This window comes from Nannobrachium achirus (genome assembly GCF_963921795.1).
Source record: "Nannobrachium achirus genome assembly, chromosome: 14".
Lineage (NCBI taxonomy): Eukaryota > Metazoa > Chordata > Actinopteri > Myctophiformes > Myctophidae > Nannobrachium > Nannobrachium achirus.
This window is the reverse complement of record NC_137821.1, coordinates 18,970,561-18,987,799: the sequence shown is the minus strand read 5'-3', so window position 1 is coordinate 18,987,799 and position 17,239 is coordinate 18,970,561. Positions and strand designations below refer to the sequence as shown.

At 43.2% G+C, this 17,239-nt stretch overlaps 2 protein-coding genes across 2 annotated transcripts; one reads left to right on the top strand and one right to left on the bottom strand.

The window, feature by feature from the left end:
- Positions 1-9,255: 9,255 nt before the first annotated feature.
- LOC308297870 (protein mono-ADP-ribosyltransferase PARP15-like) lies at positions 9,256-11,910 on the top strand (the record flags this gene model as incomplete). The annotated part of the gene is made up of 4 exons (XM_080741436.1): positions 9,256-9,322; positions 10,218-10,354; positions 10,823-11,006; positions 11,651-11,910. The coding sequence occupies exons 2-4, from the start codon at positions 10,247-10,249 to the stop codon at positions 11,908-11,910; spliced, it is 552 nt and encodes a 183-aa protein (XP_080597562.1). The 5' UTR covers positions 9,256-9,322; positions 10,218-10,246.
- Positions 11,911-12,616: 706 nt separating this feature from the next.
- LOC308297683 (coagulation factor XIII A chain-like) lies at positions 12,617-16,933 on the bottom strand. The gene is made up of 4 exons (XM_080741215.1): positions 16,612-16,933; positions 15,593-15,753; positions 14,957-15,093; positions 12,617-14,263 (listed from the first exon to the last, which is right to left on the bottom strand). Exons 1-4 carry the CDS (start codon positions 16,916-16,918, stop codon positions 14,122-14,124), a joined length of 747 nt encoding a protein of 248 aa, XP_080597341.1. The 5' UTR covers positions 16,919-16,933; the 3' UTR covers positions 12,617-14,121.
- Between the last annotated feature and the right edge of the window lie 306 nt (positions 16,934-17,239).

Sequence of the window (17,239 nt, the reverse complement as noted above, 5' to 3'; positions counted from 1 at the left end):
GCGTAAGATCGACGCAGATCATGAGCTTGTCTACTTCACAAGACGACAGTTGTTCGAAGCCTGGCTGGTTGCCTTAAGAGTCGCTACCCAGGTAGGAATAGAGCCTGATCGATCACTGTTGGGCCAACAGAGATCGGTTCCAAAAACGAAAGCATGTCACTTCAAGCTACGTTTTTATACACTTTTCTTCACTTTCCAACTAAATGGCCTTTTTGCTTTTTTTTTATCTGACAATTAGACACACTAGAAGCTCTAGTCGGCGACCTGGCCAACTCGGGAGCGATGTAAATAGAAAATGAATGCCCCGCCCTTTAATGCAATCCCCATTATACCTGTTGTCATAGGATCTGTTTTGACCATCTGTTTGACTGTGTCCATGTATGCCCATATATGGAGATATCTGTCTGACTGCGTCCAAGTTATGCCCATATATGGAGATCTCTGTATCTGCCTGACAGTCGGCCGAGCGTCTAGTCGAGGACCGGCCTACTCGGGAACGATGTAATTACGGAATGAATGCCCCACCCTTTAATGCAAACTCCATTATACCTGTTGTCATAACCTGTTTTGACCATCTGTTTGCCTGTGTCCATTTATGCCCATATATGTAGATATCTGTATCTGTCTGCCTGCGTCCATTTATGCCCATATGGGGATCTCTGCAGACACAGTGCCGGTTCTGGAAAACACTAATGTCAGACATTAGCTCCGCATACAGAGATTTTTCCGGACCTTTCGCGCTGGTTCCGGATAACCGCATATCAGGTCAGGTCAAGGCCGGCACTGCACTGCCTGCTGCGGCAGGGAACACGCGCGCTGAATTTGAAGCTGGTGGGATGAACGGTTCTCAAGATACGCGGATTGCATACATACATACATATACATACATACATACACACTCACAGAGATTTTTTGTTGACTCATGTGGCGTATGTGATGTCAGAGCCTTTTATGAAGTGATGTCACAATGAGTCAGCGCTTGCTCCGGAATGGCCCGATGTCAGTCATCTCCGCATACGGAGATTCCAAACCTTTCGTGCCAGATCCGAAAAACTGTATCGGGTCGGGTCGAGGCCTAGCTAAGAACGTAGGCAAAGGTCTGAGCTATCTGCGTGCGAAATTTGGAGTCTGTAGCACCAACCATGTGCTGTCAGGGCTCTTTCATGCGATTCGGGCCAATTCGGATTCGCGTCTATTGACTTCAATTAGTAGTCAGGACTCCGCATATGGAGATTCCGAACCTTTCGCGTTGGTTCCGGAAAACCACATATCGGGTCGGGTCGAGGCCTAGCTAAGAACGTAGGCAAAGGTCTGAGCTATCTGCGTGCGAAATTTGGAGTCTGTAGAACCAACCATGTGCTGTCAGGGCTCTTTTGTGCAATTCGGCCTCGGCTTCAATTTGTAGTCACGATTGTCCCGCTGTGGGATGCGGCGATGCCCTCCCTGTAACTAAAGGGACTTGCAGCATGCATCGGGTAGTGATCCTGTACTGTGAACTCACGTCTCAAATAGCATTGATTGAGTGTTGATATAAACATATTGTACACAAGACAATACGTTTTATTTACCAGACACACAGAAATGGTTTAAGACCGGGGCACACACATTCCAGGGTTTCCAGCAGGAAAAAGTCTTGACCAGGGGGGAAGCATAGGCTCTCGCGCTTGCGCGTGAGCTGGAAAATTTTGCTTAATTAATTAGTTAATTGGCTTAATAAAAATGCATTTCTTGATTAGTTTTTATTATATTCATTCTTATGTTTGGCCTCAAAATATTAAGTGAAGTTAAATAAGAAAGATAAGTTGCTTATAACAAACAAATCAAAACATTTAGATTTTTGATTAAATCAGTTATCATTTTTGCCCTCAAAACATTAATGAGTTGGTGTGAAAAAGGAAAATGCAACTACATTATGCTATCATTATTCACATGTATTTAACATTGTGTAGCAAAACCAGTTAGCTACTTTGACCCTGTACATTTGCTATTTGAAAATAGCTGATCTACAAGCTCACAGCATCACACCGCTAAACCAAACGTTGGCGAGCTTGTTTATAGGCTACTTTACATTTAAGTACCAATCGTTCTTATTTTGTTTTGAAGTCCACCGATCGGCTCTTATTTTGAAGCCTATGTATTGACCGGGGTAACAGGTTTACGTTGGTCTGACATGACGAACAATAACATGGCTACCTAGCTTGCTAGTGCTACTGTGTGCTGGTGATGACCAGTGATCGGACGCTATACTATCGTCGTAGGGTTAGGTAACGTGGTATTGGCGCTGCTATGTTTAATCTTACACATTAAACCAACGTAAATAGTAAATCTTTTCACACAGAAGGCTTTATTGAGCATCCGCACAAAGTCCCGTGAAACTAACTCACGGAGTGGTGCGTGATTCTCATGCAGTAGCCTACACAAGTTCACAACACGTAACACATCCCTCCCGTGCTGGAGTTAAATCATTTTGCTAGTTTTTCTACGTGAGTCACGGGTAACAGCCAGGATTTCCACCGTGGAGGTAAAGGCTCAGCCCTGAGCCTCTGGGCTGCATTGTGCCAGCCACCCTCTCCTCCTCTCCTCTCCGTGAGGAGAAACATGCTCGCCTGCGGCGGCACAGCGCAGCGTGGTGTAGGCGAAATGTGAAGCCATCTACTGTATATTAGTCCCAAATCGCAAAATGTAGGCTACTATAGTCGTTTTAAAAGAAATCTACATCTCTTCCGCGCACCGTTAAAGCCCTGGGGAAACATTTGTGACGGTGGACCTGCTGAAGTGCCCCAGGGGAGCTCCGCAGTGAAGCGATAAGCAACAAGAATAGAGGAAACAGTGAACGGATGAACACAGCATGTTCTCATCTTGCATCGCATCCGAACGGACACAAGTGTCACTGTTGTTAGTTAGCATGTTGGCTAATAAGCTCCGTGTGTGTGTGTGTATGACTATGTGAGGTCTCTTTCCAAAGAATGGCTATGCACTGCGGGACTGTGCATACGCACCAATGACACACTGAAGTGCAGACAGAGCTGTGTCGCGCACAGGAGGATATTTCTTCTTTTTTTTTTTCCTAGAGCCTAGGACGGGCGGGGGGGGTTTTCTGGGGGGGGGGGCGCCCCGCCCGGCTTATAAAGTGTTGCCGGAAACCCTGCATTCCTGCAGCAATGACCTGCAAACAGCGACAGTGGTGGAAAAAGTACTCAAACATTTTAATTGAGTAAAAGTACCAAAAGTAAAAGTACTAAAATGTTTGAAAATATACAAGCCCGCGATGTGTCCTGTTGTTGTGAGCTTGTAGATATAACTATACTAGTCATTAAGCTACTTAAAGCAGGTCATGTTTGGAATTGTAACAGCTGAAATCAATAATATATCAGTATTCAGGTATTAACCTGTGGGCCGCATTAAGTGAAGGTGAGGGCAGAATGTGGCCCCCAGGCTGCCAGTTGCCCATGTATGACATAGGCCATTAGTTTAAGAAGGTGACATTTCGATACTTCTGTGTGACGCTGTAGTGTGAATGATATATCCTAACGTTACTCTTGTTTCCCAGGAGTACAAGACGCTGGCCACGGTGAGCTGGGGCTACGACATCAATGTTGACTTCACCCCAGACGACCCCAGATTATCAACCAATCCGATCACACCTTACTTCTTCAGGGAACCTGAAGTGGTACATTATCGGGACATAGTGATCCCCCCTCGGGTTTTCAAACGTCCAGTTGCACAGGACTCCGACTGCGTTACTGCAGATGAAGCTTCTGACATAGAATAGCTTTTTTTTTTTTTTTTTTAAACTGTTACTGTTGGTACAGTTTTGTTAAAGACTCTGCACTTTTATGATGCATTTATGTTTCCAGATAATCCAATGTGTTCAGCAAAAGTAAACACTTGTAGGCTTGAATTGGAGAGTGATGGGGCATGTGTTGAGGAGCCGTATGTACAGTAGGTTGGTACTGTATACAGTATGTTGCTGTGTTCAAAAGGTGTGAGAAGGGTATGAGAGTTTCTGGTTACGTGAATGGATGTCTTGTGAAGAAGCTTGAGGTTTGTGACCCATCTCGCACTACTAAGAAGCCCTAATTATCTGGAAATGTTTGGAATGATCTGTTCCTTATTGTTTTTCTCTATTGCACTCGGGCAAGATCACAACTGTAAAGGAGTTTGTTGTAGATTGTTTTAAGTGTTTATTTTATTTTTTATACGTTCCCTTTCATTGCAAAGCCTTTCTACGATGTCAAAAGGATTGTTCACTGAAATGTTAACTTTGCACACTTGTTTCTGTACTAAATACACTGTACTAAATATATAGTTAATTATCTACTTTTACATTTGAGGAATTAAATAAAACAGTTTACATTTTTGTGAATTATACCTTACAGGTCGCAATGTTTAAACAATGGAAAACTTGTTCGTCTATTTAGAAATTCCTGTTAAAGGAAGCGTTATACCTTGTCTATTTGACAATAAATGTTGGAGTTTATGAAATTTGTTTTTGTATCATTGTTGAGCCAGGCATTTTTCTGTTATGTTTGGTTTTTACAACACAGGGATGGGGAAATGTCTCTTTCTGGTCCATCAGGTGATGGGTGGGCTATGAAGCTGATCAGCTGAGTTGATGTATTGTGCAAACTATTTCATGTCGAGGACCCCCAAATTGATAAATATTTGACCACAGATCCCCATCTGAAAACCTTTTGTGAGGGACCCCCCAGAAGAGATGATTTTATGACAAATATGAAATATTTTCAAATATCAGCTCGCAGCTTGCATGGCTGCCATTTTTGAATGGCCAATAAAATCTACATAAAGATGAATAGATCCCAGTCATCCCACTTTGGGAAACTGGTTTAAGATGTTAATGGCCGCAGATGCCAATGGGCCTTATCTGCGACCTAGGAACTGATCATAAGTCCGACCTCTCATTCTATTCCTACCAGGTTGACATTCACCAGGTTAGCATTCACCAGCGTCGGCAGGTTAGCATTTCACCAGGTTAGCATTCAACAGTGTTTTACTGAGGTTAGGGTTAAGGAGGTCGGAACTATGTACTTTTACTATCAAAGAAATAAGAAACGTCCTCTCAAAAGCACTTTTTTAAATTTACAGGCAGGCTGAAACTCAACCATTCTAGATGTTATCCACAGAATATAATGGTGTCTATAATATAAGTGCCTTGAGAATGTGCCTGCATGCAGCAAAAACTTTTATTTTTCTGTCTGGCTTGGTGTGAGAAGGTTTCTTAGAAAAGAAAGTCCACCAGTGTCCACATTTGCAGCAGATGTGTCTTGTCCGACTGCTGTGACTACTTACAGCCTACAGGCCACAGCATCAGTATGTCAGACAGACCATACATCAGCAAGGAGCTCCAACGGGGGACTAGCGGTAAGCAAATCTTAATCGAATAATTGTTACAATATACAGTAGTAATGTAAAGAACCGTAAGTACATTTACTCAAGTATTGCGCTCATGTACAATTGTGAGGTACTTAACTGGAGTATTTCCAAATTACACCCTCTCAGGCACATACTGTATTACACTTTTATGCCACTATTATTTGACAGTTACTTTGTAGATTTTGATTATTACAAAATGCACATTAACCACTTCAGCCCTATACATTCACCCATTTGAAAATAGCCGATATACAAGCTCACAATGCGTACATTATACATTTGCAAACTTCAATAGTTGCTGCATTGAAACAGTCATCATTATAATGCACTATGGGGCTTTGGAAAGCCGTGGATATAACATTTTTGTTAAATCTGATCCTGCCTCAGTGAGGTTCCTAGACTGATTCTAATTGTAAATCTCTGTTGACAGTGCTTCCATGATATCAGCCGAGACCTAAGCATTATCATGAACTGGAGAGGACAAGGTAACTGGCATTGGGAGGCGGGGTCAGTCTACAGCTGGTGTTCGGTGACATCACCAACGAGACCACAGATGCCGTGGTGAACACCACCGACTTTGTTAATTTTGGGACAGTGGGTGCAGTGGTTCCTTTTTCATTTTAGATTTTATCCACTGTAAAGCTGGTTGCACACTGCTGCGTTTTTCGTTGCGAAATGCGTTTTTCAGGGCAAGGAGAGAGAGAGCAAGGGACAGAGTGGTGCGCGAAACGGGCGGCAGTGTGCAAACGTGACCTGCATAACGTGAGTTTGATTTTTTTATTTGCGTGCTCCGAAATTCACTCCGATATTCGGCCCGAAAAACGCAGCAGTGTGCAACCACCTTAACCCCATTTTTGAAGCGGTGAAAGCCTCTTCCAAGGTGTGGCTTTGTCTGTCCCGTCTTGTCTGTCCCGTACATGTGTATGCTTGACCATTTGAGGATTGGTCAAGCTTCACATGCCAATTTGGCCCTCCAGACAGAATCATTCTGAATTCAGAATTCATAAAAATATAGAACTAAAGCACATAGAAAGTATAGATCTAGAACACAGAATATATAGATCTAGAACACAGATTTCATAGCTCTAGAACACATAGAATAAAAATTCATCGCTTCACTTTGAACCGAGGTTTGCTTTTTTTACTTTGGCTATTCAAAAGATTGCAGATATACAAGCTCATCACATTAAAGGTTGTAGATCTGCAGATCATTTTTAAATCTTTGCTTCTGGGCATCCCTGGAACTAATTATTTTAAGATATACAGTACAAACTTTTACACATAATGTTTGGGGTCCTTGACAAGCATATCTTTATCTCTCACAGTCTCTCTCTATAGTGCTATATACAGGTCTATCACAAAATTAATTCTAGAGTCATTGTGCATGCAGTGAAATATTCAAACCCTTTTTTGTTTTATGTTCATGGCATATGGCTGTCCTGTCTCTTCATTGTCCTTTCTTTAGAAGAATAAATAAAAAACTGCTTGAGTATACATGTATATATTGATAGTGATGTGTTCGCTGGAGTCTGCAAGGACATCCTGAATATGGCTGGACCAGAGGTGGAGGCTCACCAGAGATCAGGTGAGCTGAGTACCAAATAAAAGACATTTTCACTTTCACAGATCTGAATCCCAACCTTATCCTTCACCCCTCAAACACACACACAGTACACACACATACACACACACACACACACACACACACACACACACACACACACACACACACACACACACACAATATTACTATTACACAATAATACAGTGTGTTGTTCCCACAGCTGGCCGTGTCAACAGAGGGGACATCTTTGTATCTAGGCCTGGACAATTCCCTTGTAAAACCATCTTGCACGTGTGCGGTGAGAAGGATGTCGGAGTCATTGAAGGACTGGTGCGTAACATCATCAAACACTGTGAAGAGAAGGGATACAAGTCTGTGGCCATACCTGCTATCTGTGCTGGTACGTATTAACTCATGCTGTGGTTTGCTCCATTAAGCTCCATTATTATTATTTCCTCCATTGGCCCATTAAGACACAAGTAGAACGATTCCTAAAATAAATGCCTTCTAAATCCTAACACTTTTCAGAAAAACTATCAGTGGGATTGATGTCTTTATTGATCATGAAATAAAAAATGATATGCCCCACAGGTGGGTCAAAAAAGCTTACAGCTTGCTTCCATTGCAGTCCTCTAGTATGAGTCCTTCATTCATAGTATTCTTATTTTCTTGTATTTGGCCATACAATGGGCCTTGCTGAGTGTTGAAAATGTAGGTTTTGTCTTTTCAGATGGTTGCTTACCCACTTAAAGCACAGTAACACTTTGGCAGAGGCTTGGGTTCCATCAGTAAGTAATCAATAATGTAATATCACATCACACATCTAGGCATTATTACATGGGATCTCCTCGCTGCTCGAAATAAAATTAAATACATAATAATCATCCCCTAACCCTAACCCTCATCTTTTCCCTATTATGTCCTCAGCCTCATCGGTTCAATTACCTCCCACATAGCAGCACCAAACTCCACCACCACCTCGCGCAAGCCTAGACCAGAATGTCCTCCGGGCCACAAGTGGCATTGACCCTCCATCCGTGTTCCTGGTGGTGGGTCGCAGCTCTAACGACGTCAGCCAGGCCATCACAGAGCTCGACAGGTTGTACCAGGTCCAGTGTGGCAGTCACAGCTTCACCAGCGATGACCTGGCAGGCCTCACCACCCAGGACCAAGTGCAGGACCTCAGACAGCTGGTGGACGCTCTGAGCCTGCAGATGGACTGGAGCCAGGCTAGCGGGGGCGGGCAGGCCGGCCAGGTCACGTGGACTGTGACAGTGTTAAAAGATGATGTGAACCAGGTGAGCAGTGCTCATTTCATTGACTAAGGCTGTGACGGAAAATGACCTGTCGACTACCTTTTTCCACTGATGAAAACTAAATCGAAACAACTGGAGAAGAGATCCAGTAGAACCAAGTAATGTTATGTTTGGTTGTGTGTGGGTGTCACCCAAGAGTGGGTGAAGCCTTTTTAGGAGAATGGAAGCAGGTGTTGGAGTCTATTCATTTCTATTGGAAGAGTTAACGTGAACACAGTTTCTGAACCATTCTTTAGCCCCATGGTCACTGAACTAAATATTGGACCCGATCGTCACAAGCCACACAATATTCCCAAGACTGTTATACTAAAATGGCTTTTTTCAGAGAGACAAATCCAAGAGAAAATCGACTTTATTATCGACCTCCCTCTATCTTAGCAACATACTCTCGCGGGATCTAGCACCAGTAAACATGGACGTTTGCGAGATTTGCCGTCAGACAGCGCTGTCGTAGGATTTGTGTACCATGTCGCCTCTAGCAGATCTTGCTAAATTAACAATCTTTGGTGTCACACAAAATAGCTGATCTACAAGCTTGTAGATCGTCTATTTTTGGCACACAGCTAAGTATAAATCAGGCATTGCGACGCGATCATGACCCGCCAACATACATTATAGTTGATTAAATCATCTGTAGATTTAGTCGACCTGTATCACATTTAGTCAACTAAAACTAGACTTTATGACAAAAACTACGGTAAATGGAATTCTATTCAAACAAAAGACTAAATCGAAATGTGCTGTCAAAATGAACACTGCAGGTGAGCCAGCGCATCAGCTTCTATCACAAGGAGAAACTCACCAGAGAGCTGAGAGCCAGGGAGGAGGGCGAGCTGTATGATCGCGTGGCCTGGTGCATCCTGGGAGCCAGAGGCGACTGGGAGAGGCTTCCCAAAGCAGCCAATCACAAGCTGGAGACTGCTGATGTGAGGGGAGGGGTTTGGGATGGACAAGGGGGTCCAGTGGAACGTTGACGCGAGGAGGAAGGAGGCGACAGCACAGGGAACGAGACAGGTGGCCAAGCTGAAACGACTGCAGAACCACCCAGGTGAGAGGACAGCGACTTATTGCATTTGATGTGGTACTGTAATGTGGTTGCCTGGTTAAAACCAGACCGAACACAACAACACCCCCTAGCGGTAGTGGTGTTGTAGTACGGTCTGGCCCCGATGCATTGAGATTCTATTTCCTCAAACAGCTTTTAGGGTTGGCCAATCAGGGTTGTATGCTTGGGGCACGTGGTTTATGTAGGCTTGGGGCACGTGGTTTGGGGCAAACCCCAGAAATGAAAACTCTTCCTGAAATCCCAGACTCTCTTCCCAAAACGAAGTGTGTGATAGAGGCTGGCAACGCCAGGCAAATAATGTGGGGCTGTTCTATATAAAACTAGAACTGCACTCTGTCGAGGTGCCAACTTGCATCTTGTGCACTCGTGGCCATGTATGGCCTACTTGTGCTCCAGCAGAGCACGCCACGCTCCCTGTTATTTATATCAGGTCGCACTTGTCGATGGTGACGTCGCCAAGAATGCTGGACCCTCATTGGCTGTTGATGGTGACGTCACCAAGAATGCTGGTCCCTGATTGGCTATGTAGCCATTCACGCAAACAGACACGCCACATACTAAATCACAGAATGCAGTACTTGCACACTCTGCTGGCGCAAGTAATGATCACACCCAGTGTGAAGAGAGCGGTGCTATTTATTATGAGTTATTTTCATTATAAGTGTCCTGAGAAGCTTGGCCAATGAGGGATGGAGGGGGACTTACGTACACACAGACAAAGCCAGATGGAACAGTTAGCACCATTCAATGATGTAACAAATTATGTTATACTAAATCATTACACTCCTAATTTTGTGTCTTTTTCCTTTTTTTCTTAGTGAAATACCATATTTTTTCCTCTGACTGTGTGATACAGTAATGTTTTCTGTTGTTTCAGATTTCTCCCTCCCTCTGTACTGGGACAACATGGATGCTGGTGAACAGCTGAAGAGGGTTGAACTGCAGCATTCCTCAGCAGAGTTCCAGAGAGTGAAGGAAAGCTTCAAAAGAACTGTTGCCAAGACTGTACTCAAGGTGGGCTGATGCTGACTGACTGTATGAACATGGAGGGCAAAATGGCCCCATGAGTTCCTGTAAGCTTAACTGTCCTGTGAAAAAAGACATAAAAGACCCATCTTAAAAGAAGTAGTCAATATAGCCCATATGTCTAAAGCTTGTAACGATCTTTGCCCATTATGACATGAACATTTATAATAAGTACACACATAACAGGGTAATCTTTTTCAATTTCCTTTCAATGTTTTTGTACAGTAGTTGTACTGTACTTTTATATGCAAGGTTTCCAACCGACAGGGATGATTTGGTCAATTGAGGGAATGATGTGCCCCAGCTAAGCATCAGAAGATGTTTCACTACAACAACAGTGTTATCAATATGTAATTAGCTTTAAGTAAATTTACTTTTGAAAGTTGTATCATTTAGAATTGCATTATTCATGCACATACTCTGAAGAAAGACGTCATGAATTGTCTCTACTTGTAGATTGAGCGATTGCAGAACGTGCATCTCCGAAGCTGCTATGAAGTACAGAAGAAGCGTCTCTCTGACAAGAACCAGCAAGGAGGGACTGGAGTCATTGAGAAGCTTCTCTATCATGGCACCACCCACGATAACAGCAAGTCCATCATGGAGACCGGCTTCAACAGGAGCTTTGCAGGACAAAATGGTACTCAATAGCATGACACTAGGCCTGAATTTTCATTTCGTTTCACTCCATTATTCAGTCTGAAAGCCCTTCCTACTGCAGCCGTTTCTGGGATGGGTTGCCCACGAGGCAGTCTTCGGTGATTGGTTCACCCCCTGATCAATCACAGTAGTAGCAAAGCAGATGACGTTGTTGTTAAGCGACCCTTATTGGTGTTGTGACTGGCTAACCTGTTGCTACTTGCTAACCAAAGAAACCGGCAGAATAGGAGCGCTACTAACTAGCAATCAAACACGGTAATGCAGGATATACAAGCTCACTGCGAGCTTGTAGATCTGCTGTTTTTGAAAAATCTTGAATTTTTTTGCAAATGTTTGAATGTGTCTTTTTTAAAGCGAACATATGTAACTCAAATCTATCTTTCTCTGGTCCCTGGAACAAAATATTTTCAGATGGGGGTCCGCGGTCAAATACATTTAATTCTAGGGGGTCCTTGACATGAAAAGTTTGAGCACCACTTACTGTATACAGAAACATACGTTTTTCTGAAAACCAGTAGGATTTAGAAGACATTTTAGATAATCTTTTATGGGTTAATAAAGTATTCAATCAATCAATGTTGTCTTTCTAACTGTCCTTCCTTTTTCCCTACCCCCCACCCTTAGCAACTGCATACGGCTTCGGGACATACTTTGCTGTCGATGCCAGCTACTCTGCCAATCCCACCTACTCCAGGCCAGGTCAGGATGGCTCCCAGCTCATGTTTGTGGGCCGTGTCCTGACCGGTGCGTACACCCAGGGCCAGAGTGGCATGAAGGTCCCCCCGCACGGTTTTGACAGCGTGGTGGACAGCGTACAGAACCCCACCATGTTTGTGGTGTTCTACGATATCCAAGCTTACCCAGACTACCTCATCACGTTGTGATGAGTGACCGCAAAGGCTCTCCGTGGGCCTATTGTGCTTCACATGTATGTGGCGTCTGCGCATGATATGCTATGCAGACTGATACGTACATGCAAACATTTGATTCAGAAATGTTTTATTGCTCAGGATGGATGCAGGGCCATCACCCTCATCACACAGCAAGTATAAATCGGCTTAATGGTATCTGCAATGCCTTTACGATCAAGTCACTTCAAGTCACTATACAGGTTGCTGATTGCTGATGGTTTAGAGCAGATACGGAAATGATGCATGCGTGTGTGTGTGTGTGTGTGTGTGTGTGTGTGTGTGTGTGTGTGTGTGTGTGTGTGTGTGTGTGTGTGTGTGTGTGTGTGTGTGTGTGTGTGTGTGTGTGTGTGTGTGTGTGTGTGTGTGTGTGTGTGTGCAAAATACCTGATATGAAGGCCGGCTCTAGACCACATTTGTTAATAATTCGGAATGAAAACCAGGCTTTCTACAGGTACTGCGGAAAGCCTGGTAACACATAAACCCTTATTGTTTGTAGACTAGGCCCATACAATAACTTGAGCAAAGTTGCATTGGCACACAAACACCCACATCACACAGAGTATACGCACCAAAATGACAGTTGTCTAACATATTATTAATGTGCAATTATAAACAATATTAATTTGGTTGTATCCCAATAGAATAGAAACACATACAGTACACACATTGGGAACACACATTTTAATTAATACTTTTTATTTGGTTGGTAAATGAAAGAAATACAAAACATGAAAGAAATATAGGTTTTTAGAGGTACAATGAGGTGTAAATCATAACTTCATGTAGGATTACTCACTGATATTATTGAAACTAGTTTGCTTCGCCTATCTTTGAAATGAACCGAAAAAGCTTGTAGAATGTACAAATTGTTCCATAAAAGAATAACTGACAGTCTCGACAAATAGCTATATTTGTCATTGTTGTGTTACCCAGATTTATGATAAAAGATTATCACAACTAGTAAATGACAAATGTCATTGGACAAAAAGACAAAATTATATTCAAATGAAAATAGGGACAAATAGTGAAGAAAATCCTCAAACAACAGATTAGAGGCGAATGAAACCCAGGGCTGATTCTAGAGTTTGTTTATCCTCTGTTGGTTAAAAGATCCAGAAGGGTAAAAACCTGGCAGGCTGACCTTATAGTAAACTGTGATGTAAGCCGTGCAGCTGCAGCTAATAAAATGAATTTAGGTGTGCCAATGTGCAAGCACTGACAATAGTCTGCAGTATTGTCAAATGGCCTAGAGGGTTTAATTCCCCTTTTAAGTAGCAGAGTCATGATGGGCGGAGGCTACTTGGGGTCACATAGATAGCAGGTAGAAACACAGTCATACAGCACTACTGTAACTACCTTTTTGTATGCTTTAATACGGTCTAGGCTAGATGTTTTTTTCCTAAAGTTATACCAGTAAATGTTACTAAACACTAAGATATTATTTCTTGTTAATCTACCACCTACATTTTCAACAATAGTATGAGTTATACTAATAATGTTGGAATTTGTAGGTATTTATGGAATAGATTTTCAGATTTACGGTAATTCATGAAATACTTTAAAGAATGTTGGAATTGTTTTTGATCTATGAAAAGAAAAATCAAGGCAATATTTAGACCGGATACTCGCAACCCACAATAAACGGTCAGCGACTAACAAAGTATATTGAGATTATTATAATGTATTGAGGCCGGTAGAAGGTGAAATGGCGACATATGCTGGGAACACTAATGGGAACAGCAGGCCCAAAAGAGAGCTTAAATTTCAGCGGATATTCCTTGCCGCCTTGGTCCTCAGACCCACCGCTTGGGAGACGGTGTTCTAAGCAGTGCCGGTTCTAGGATTCAGGTGGCCCTTTACAAGATTATTTTAGGTGGCCCCCCACTGACGGATGCACGCGTACGCGTGCATCCGTCAGTGGAGGGCCACCTAAAATAATCTGCAGCAACAGATCAAAATGTTCTTTTTGGAGGCATATTGACTTGCTCATGAATCAAGGCAGCCAGGCCTAGCATGAAGTTGGGTATTATGGGGAAGGAGGAAAGGGGAGGGCATATTAGAATAATAACGCTAGTTTTTGGATAGGGGATATATGACATATAATGTAACAATTATGTTTAAAAAAAAAAACGTCTTCCCGTGATATGGCCCTAAGCGACCGCTTATATTGCTTATGCCCTGGTTCTAAGGCTTGATGTTGAGGGACACCTTGCCGTACACCTGCCTGATGGCGGGACAGTCCAGACTGACGATCAGCCTGGTCGGTCCTGCTCTCCTGGGGATGAAGCGCTCCGTCACGGTCAGGCTAGAGCTGGCTGGGATCATACTGTGGATGAACAAACAGGGACGTCACATTCACTTGTTTTCTTTCAGGAACGTAACTATATTATGTACATTTATAATATGTATTTGACCGCGGACCCCCATCTCAAAATATTTTGTTCCAAGGACCCCCCAGAGGCAAAGATTTGAGTTCAGGTGTTTTTTCAAGAATAGCAGATCTACAAGCTCAATAGCCAAAGTATACACAAAGGTTAAAGTGGTTGCGTGAAACAGATGCGTTCCCGGTCTTAATGGGTTAATGATACTACCATCTGTGATTATTACTGCATAATGAGTGTGTTGTAAGACACTGAAACATTGAACGTTTTATATTTATCTTTATTTCAAAAGTCAGCTAAAACATAACATTTTGTTGATTGAAGTTGCCTGAATACACTCCCAAGCAACTCACACACACAAACAAAATGCATGTGTGCGTGCCATGCAGACACACACACACTCAAATATCATCGTTGTCGGGTGGAAAACTCGTATCTCCAGGTTTCAAATTTGTATGTTTTTTTTTTCATAAAGTAAAGGCCTGCTTTATCTTACCAGCCTGTAGCACAAAACTAGTGACTGCGAGGTGTTGATTGGCTATTTTCACAAATGTAATTCATGTTTTAAGTGACAAATACAAAGCGAACGGTTTTGGACATACAAGGTTTCCACCCAAAGGTATACACATTCTACTCACCTGTAATGTTTGACAATGGGGGGCATGACCCCGGGTCCCTCCATGCGAATGTAGACATCCTCCAGACTGAAGCTGAAGGGATTGGTGAACTCCACGATTGCCATCATCTCCTCACTCACCCTGGCCAAGCCTGACACCTGCAGTGTACACGTTAAACACGACAGGGTTTGATATCTTCAAAATATTCCATTATAGAGCATCGCAGCGGAAGTGGTTTACTGGTCCCACTAAAGAATCTCCCATTCATTTTCCACATAGACTTTTACAGAAATATTTATAACAATTATGTTAAGCCTAGAACCAAGCCATCCAGGATTGCAGTGAATCATGACCATACAACCTTTGATCCTATCTGAAAACATGTTTTGATTTAATGACTCTTTGTTTAGCGATTTTCAAAATGTTCTTTTCATAGAAACAAAGGTTATATGGTCATGATTCACTGCAATCCTGGATGGCTTGGTTCTAGGCTTAACATAATATTTATAAATATTTTCGTGAAAGTCTATGAGGAAAATGAACAGGATATTCTTTAGTGGGACCAGTAAACCACACCCACTGTGATGCTCTATTATAAATGTGAGTACTTTTTCCACCACTGCATGGGTTTGAGTGGTTAGAACTGTTCTGGCCGACCTTGACAGTGAGTTTTGGAGAGTGCAGGGTGACATCCTTCATGGCGGTGACGATCTGGCCCGTCTCCTGGACCTTCCCGGTGGCGATGAAGTGGAGGTTGGCCTGCTCCACCAGCTGCCTCATGTAAGTCCTAGAGCTCACCTGCACCACCTCCGTCACACCTGGCACGCACACACACACACACACACACACACACACACACACACACACACGCAGTCGCTGCTTGTTCTGTAGCAGTAGTGGCTGGAGGAGGTCATTTTAATCTGTGTATCTGCTGCTGTTCTAAGGAGTAAATTGAATTTCTGTCATCAGTAATTCTGTGAAAAACCAAAATCCTTTTTTTTTCAAGGACCCATATGGCTCCGAGCTCTGAGAGCGTACACATGGAACCAAATGACGGTCCATATAGTAACATTTTTACACTCTCAGAGTTACAGTCCCATAAGATTCCATGTAGTTCTCAACTATCAATCATTCCTTTACAGTATTTGGGAGCCCCCACTCAACCTCAGACCAGGGACGTGCAGAGAATGTTAGAGAGGCAGTGGCTGACATTTTTAAAAGGGGCTTTTGGTGAAAATACTGAAAATAGCAGACCTCCAAGCTCACAACACGTTGCACTGCAACGCGTTGTGAGCTTGGAGGTCGGCTATTTTCAGTACTTGATATCACACTAAACTAAGCATAATAATCATGTAAATTCTGGAAATATGGCGTAACTGGCGTAATTTCTACACAGAGGGCAATTCTTTCAACATAAGATGCTGCATTCAAGTTCAGGAGAGTTTGGACAAGGCAATTCTCTTGAATGCTGCCTTCAGGTATGGCATGGAAAAAGGGCATTTTCATTTCACCATAGTAAAAACTGCATATATGGACTGGAAAGGGCAGTTTTTACAGACAGATAAAAGGGCAGGGGCTCAAGCCCCCTTTGATGTCTATGTGTGCACGTGCCTCCCCCAGATCCCACTTTGAGAACCATGTTCTCCGACTTGACGAGCCATCCTTTCTATACTCACTGCTGTTGGGTTCGATGGTGACCTTGGGGGTCTTGAACAGGAACTCGGAGCTGGTGACCCCGGTGTAATACACCACCCTGCCGCTGATGTAGGCGTCCACGGTGCGCCGCTGGTCGCTGCCGTTCCGGACCTCCAGCGAGAGCTGGAAGTCCTGGCCCACGCTGGTCTCCAGGGCGGGCATGATCAGCTCCACGTCGGCCTCGGGGGGCTCGGTCTTCTCCCGGTGACAGCCGTACTCCTCCGCCTTCTCCAGGACCGTGCGCTCCTCTGTGGTGCCTGGGTAAGAAGTAGGGGTGTAACGATACATTTTAACAGCGATACGGTATGCATCATGATACATGGTTGACGATACGATACATGGACAATATTGGTTCATTCATGGTGATACAATCCGATTCGATTCAATGATTTAAAATCGATATAGTATTAGTGACTATTTTGCTAAGAAATTAATTTATTGTGGATATAAATGACTAATCACTGTGATTCTCTAGCAAATACATGGACATTATATTTCATCACATATGGACAAACCCACACCTCAACATGAACACAGAGATTACACACATTTATCGAAAGACCAAGAGTGCCTATATGGAATAGAAAAGTAATTAGACCCCTCTTTTAA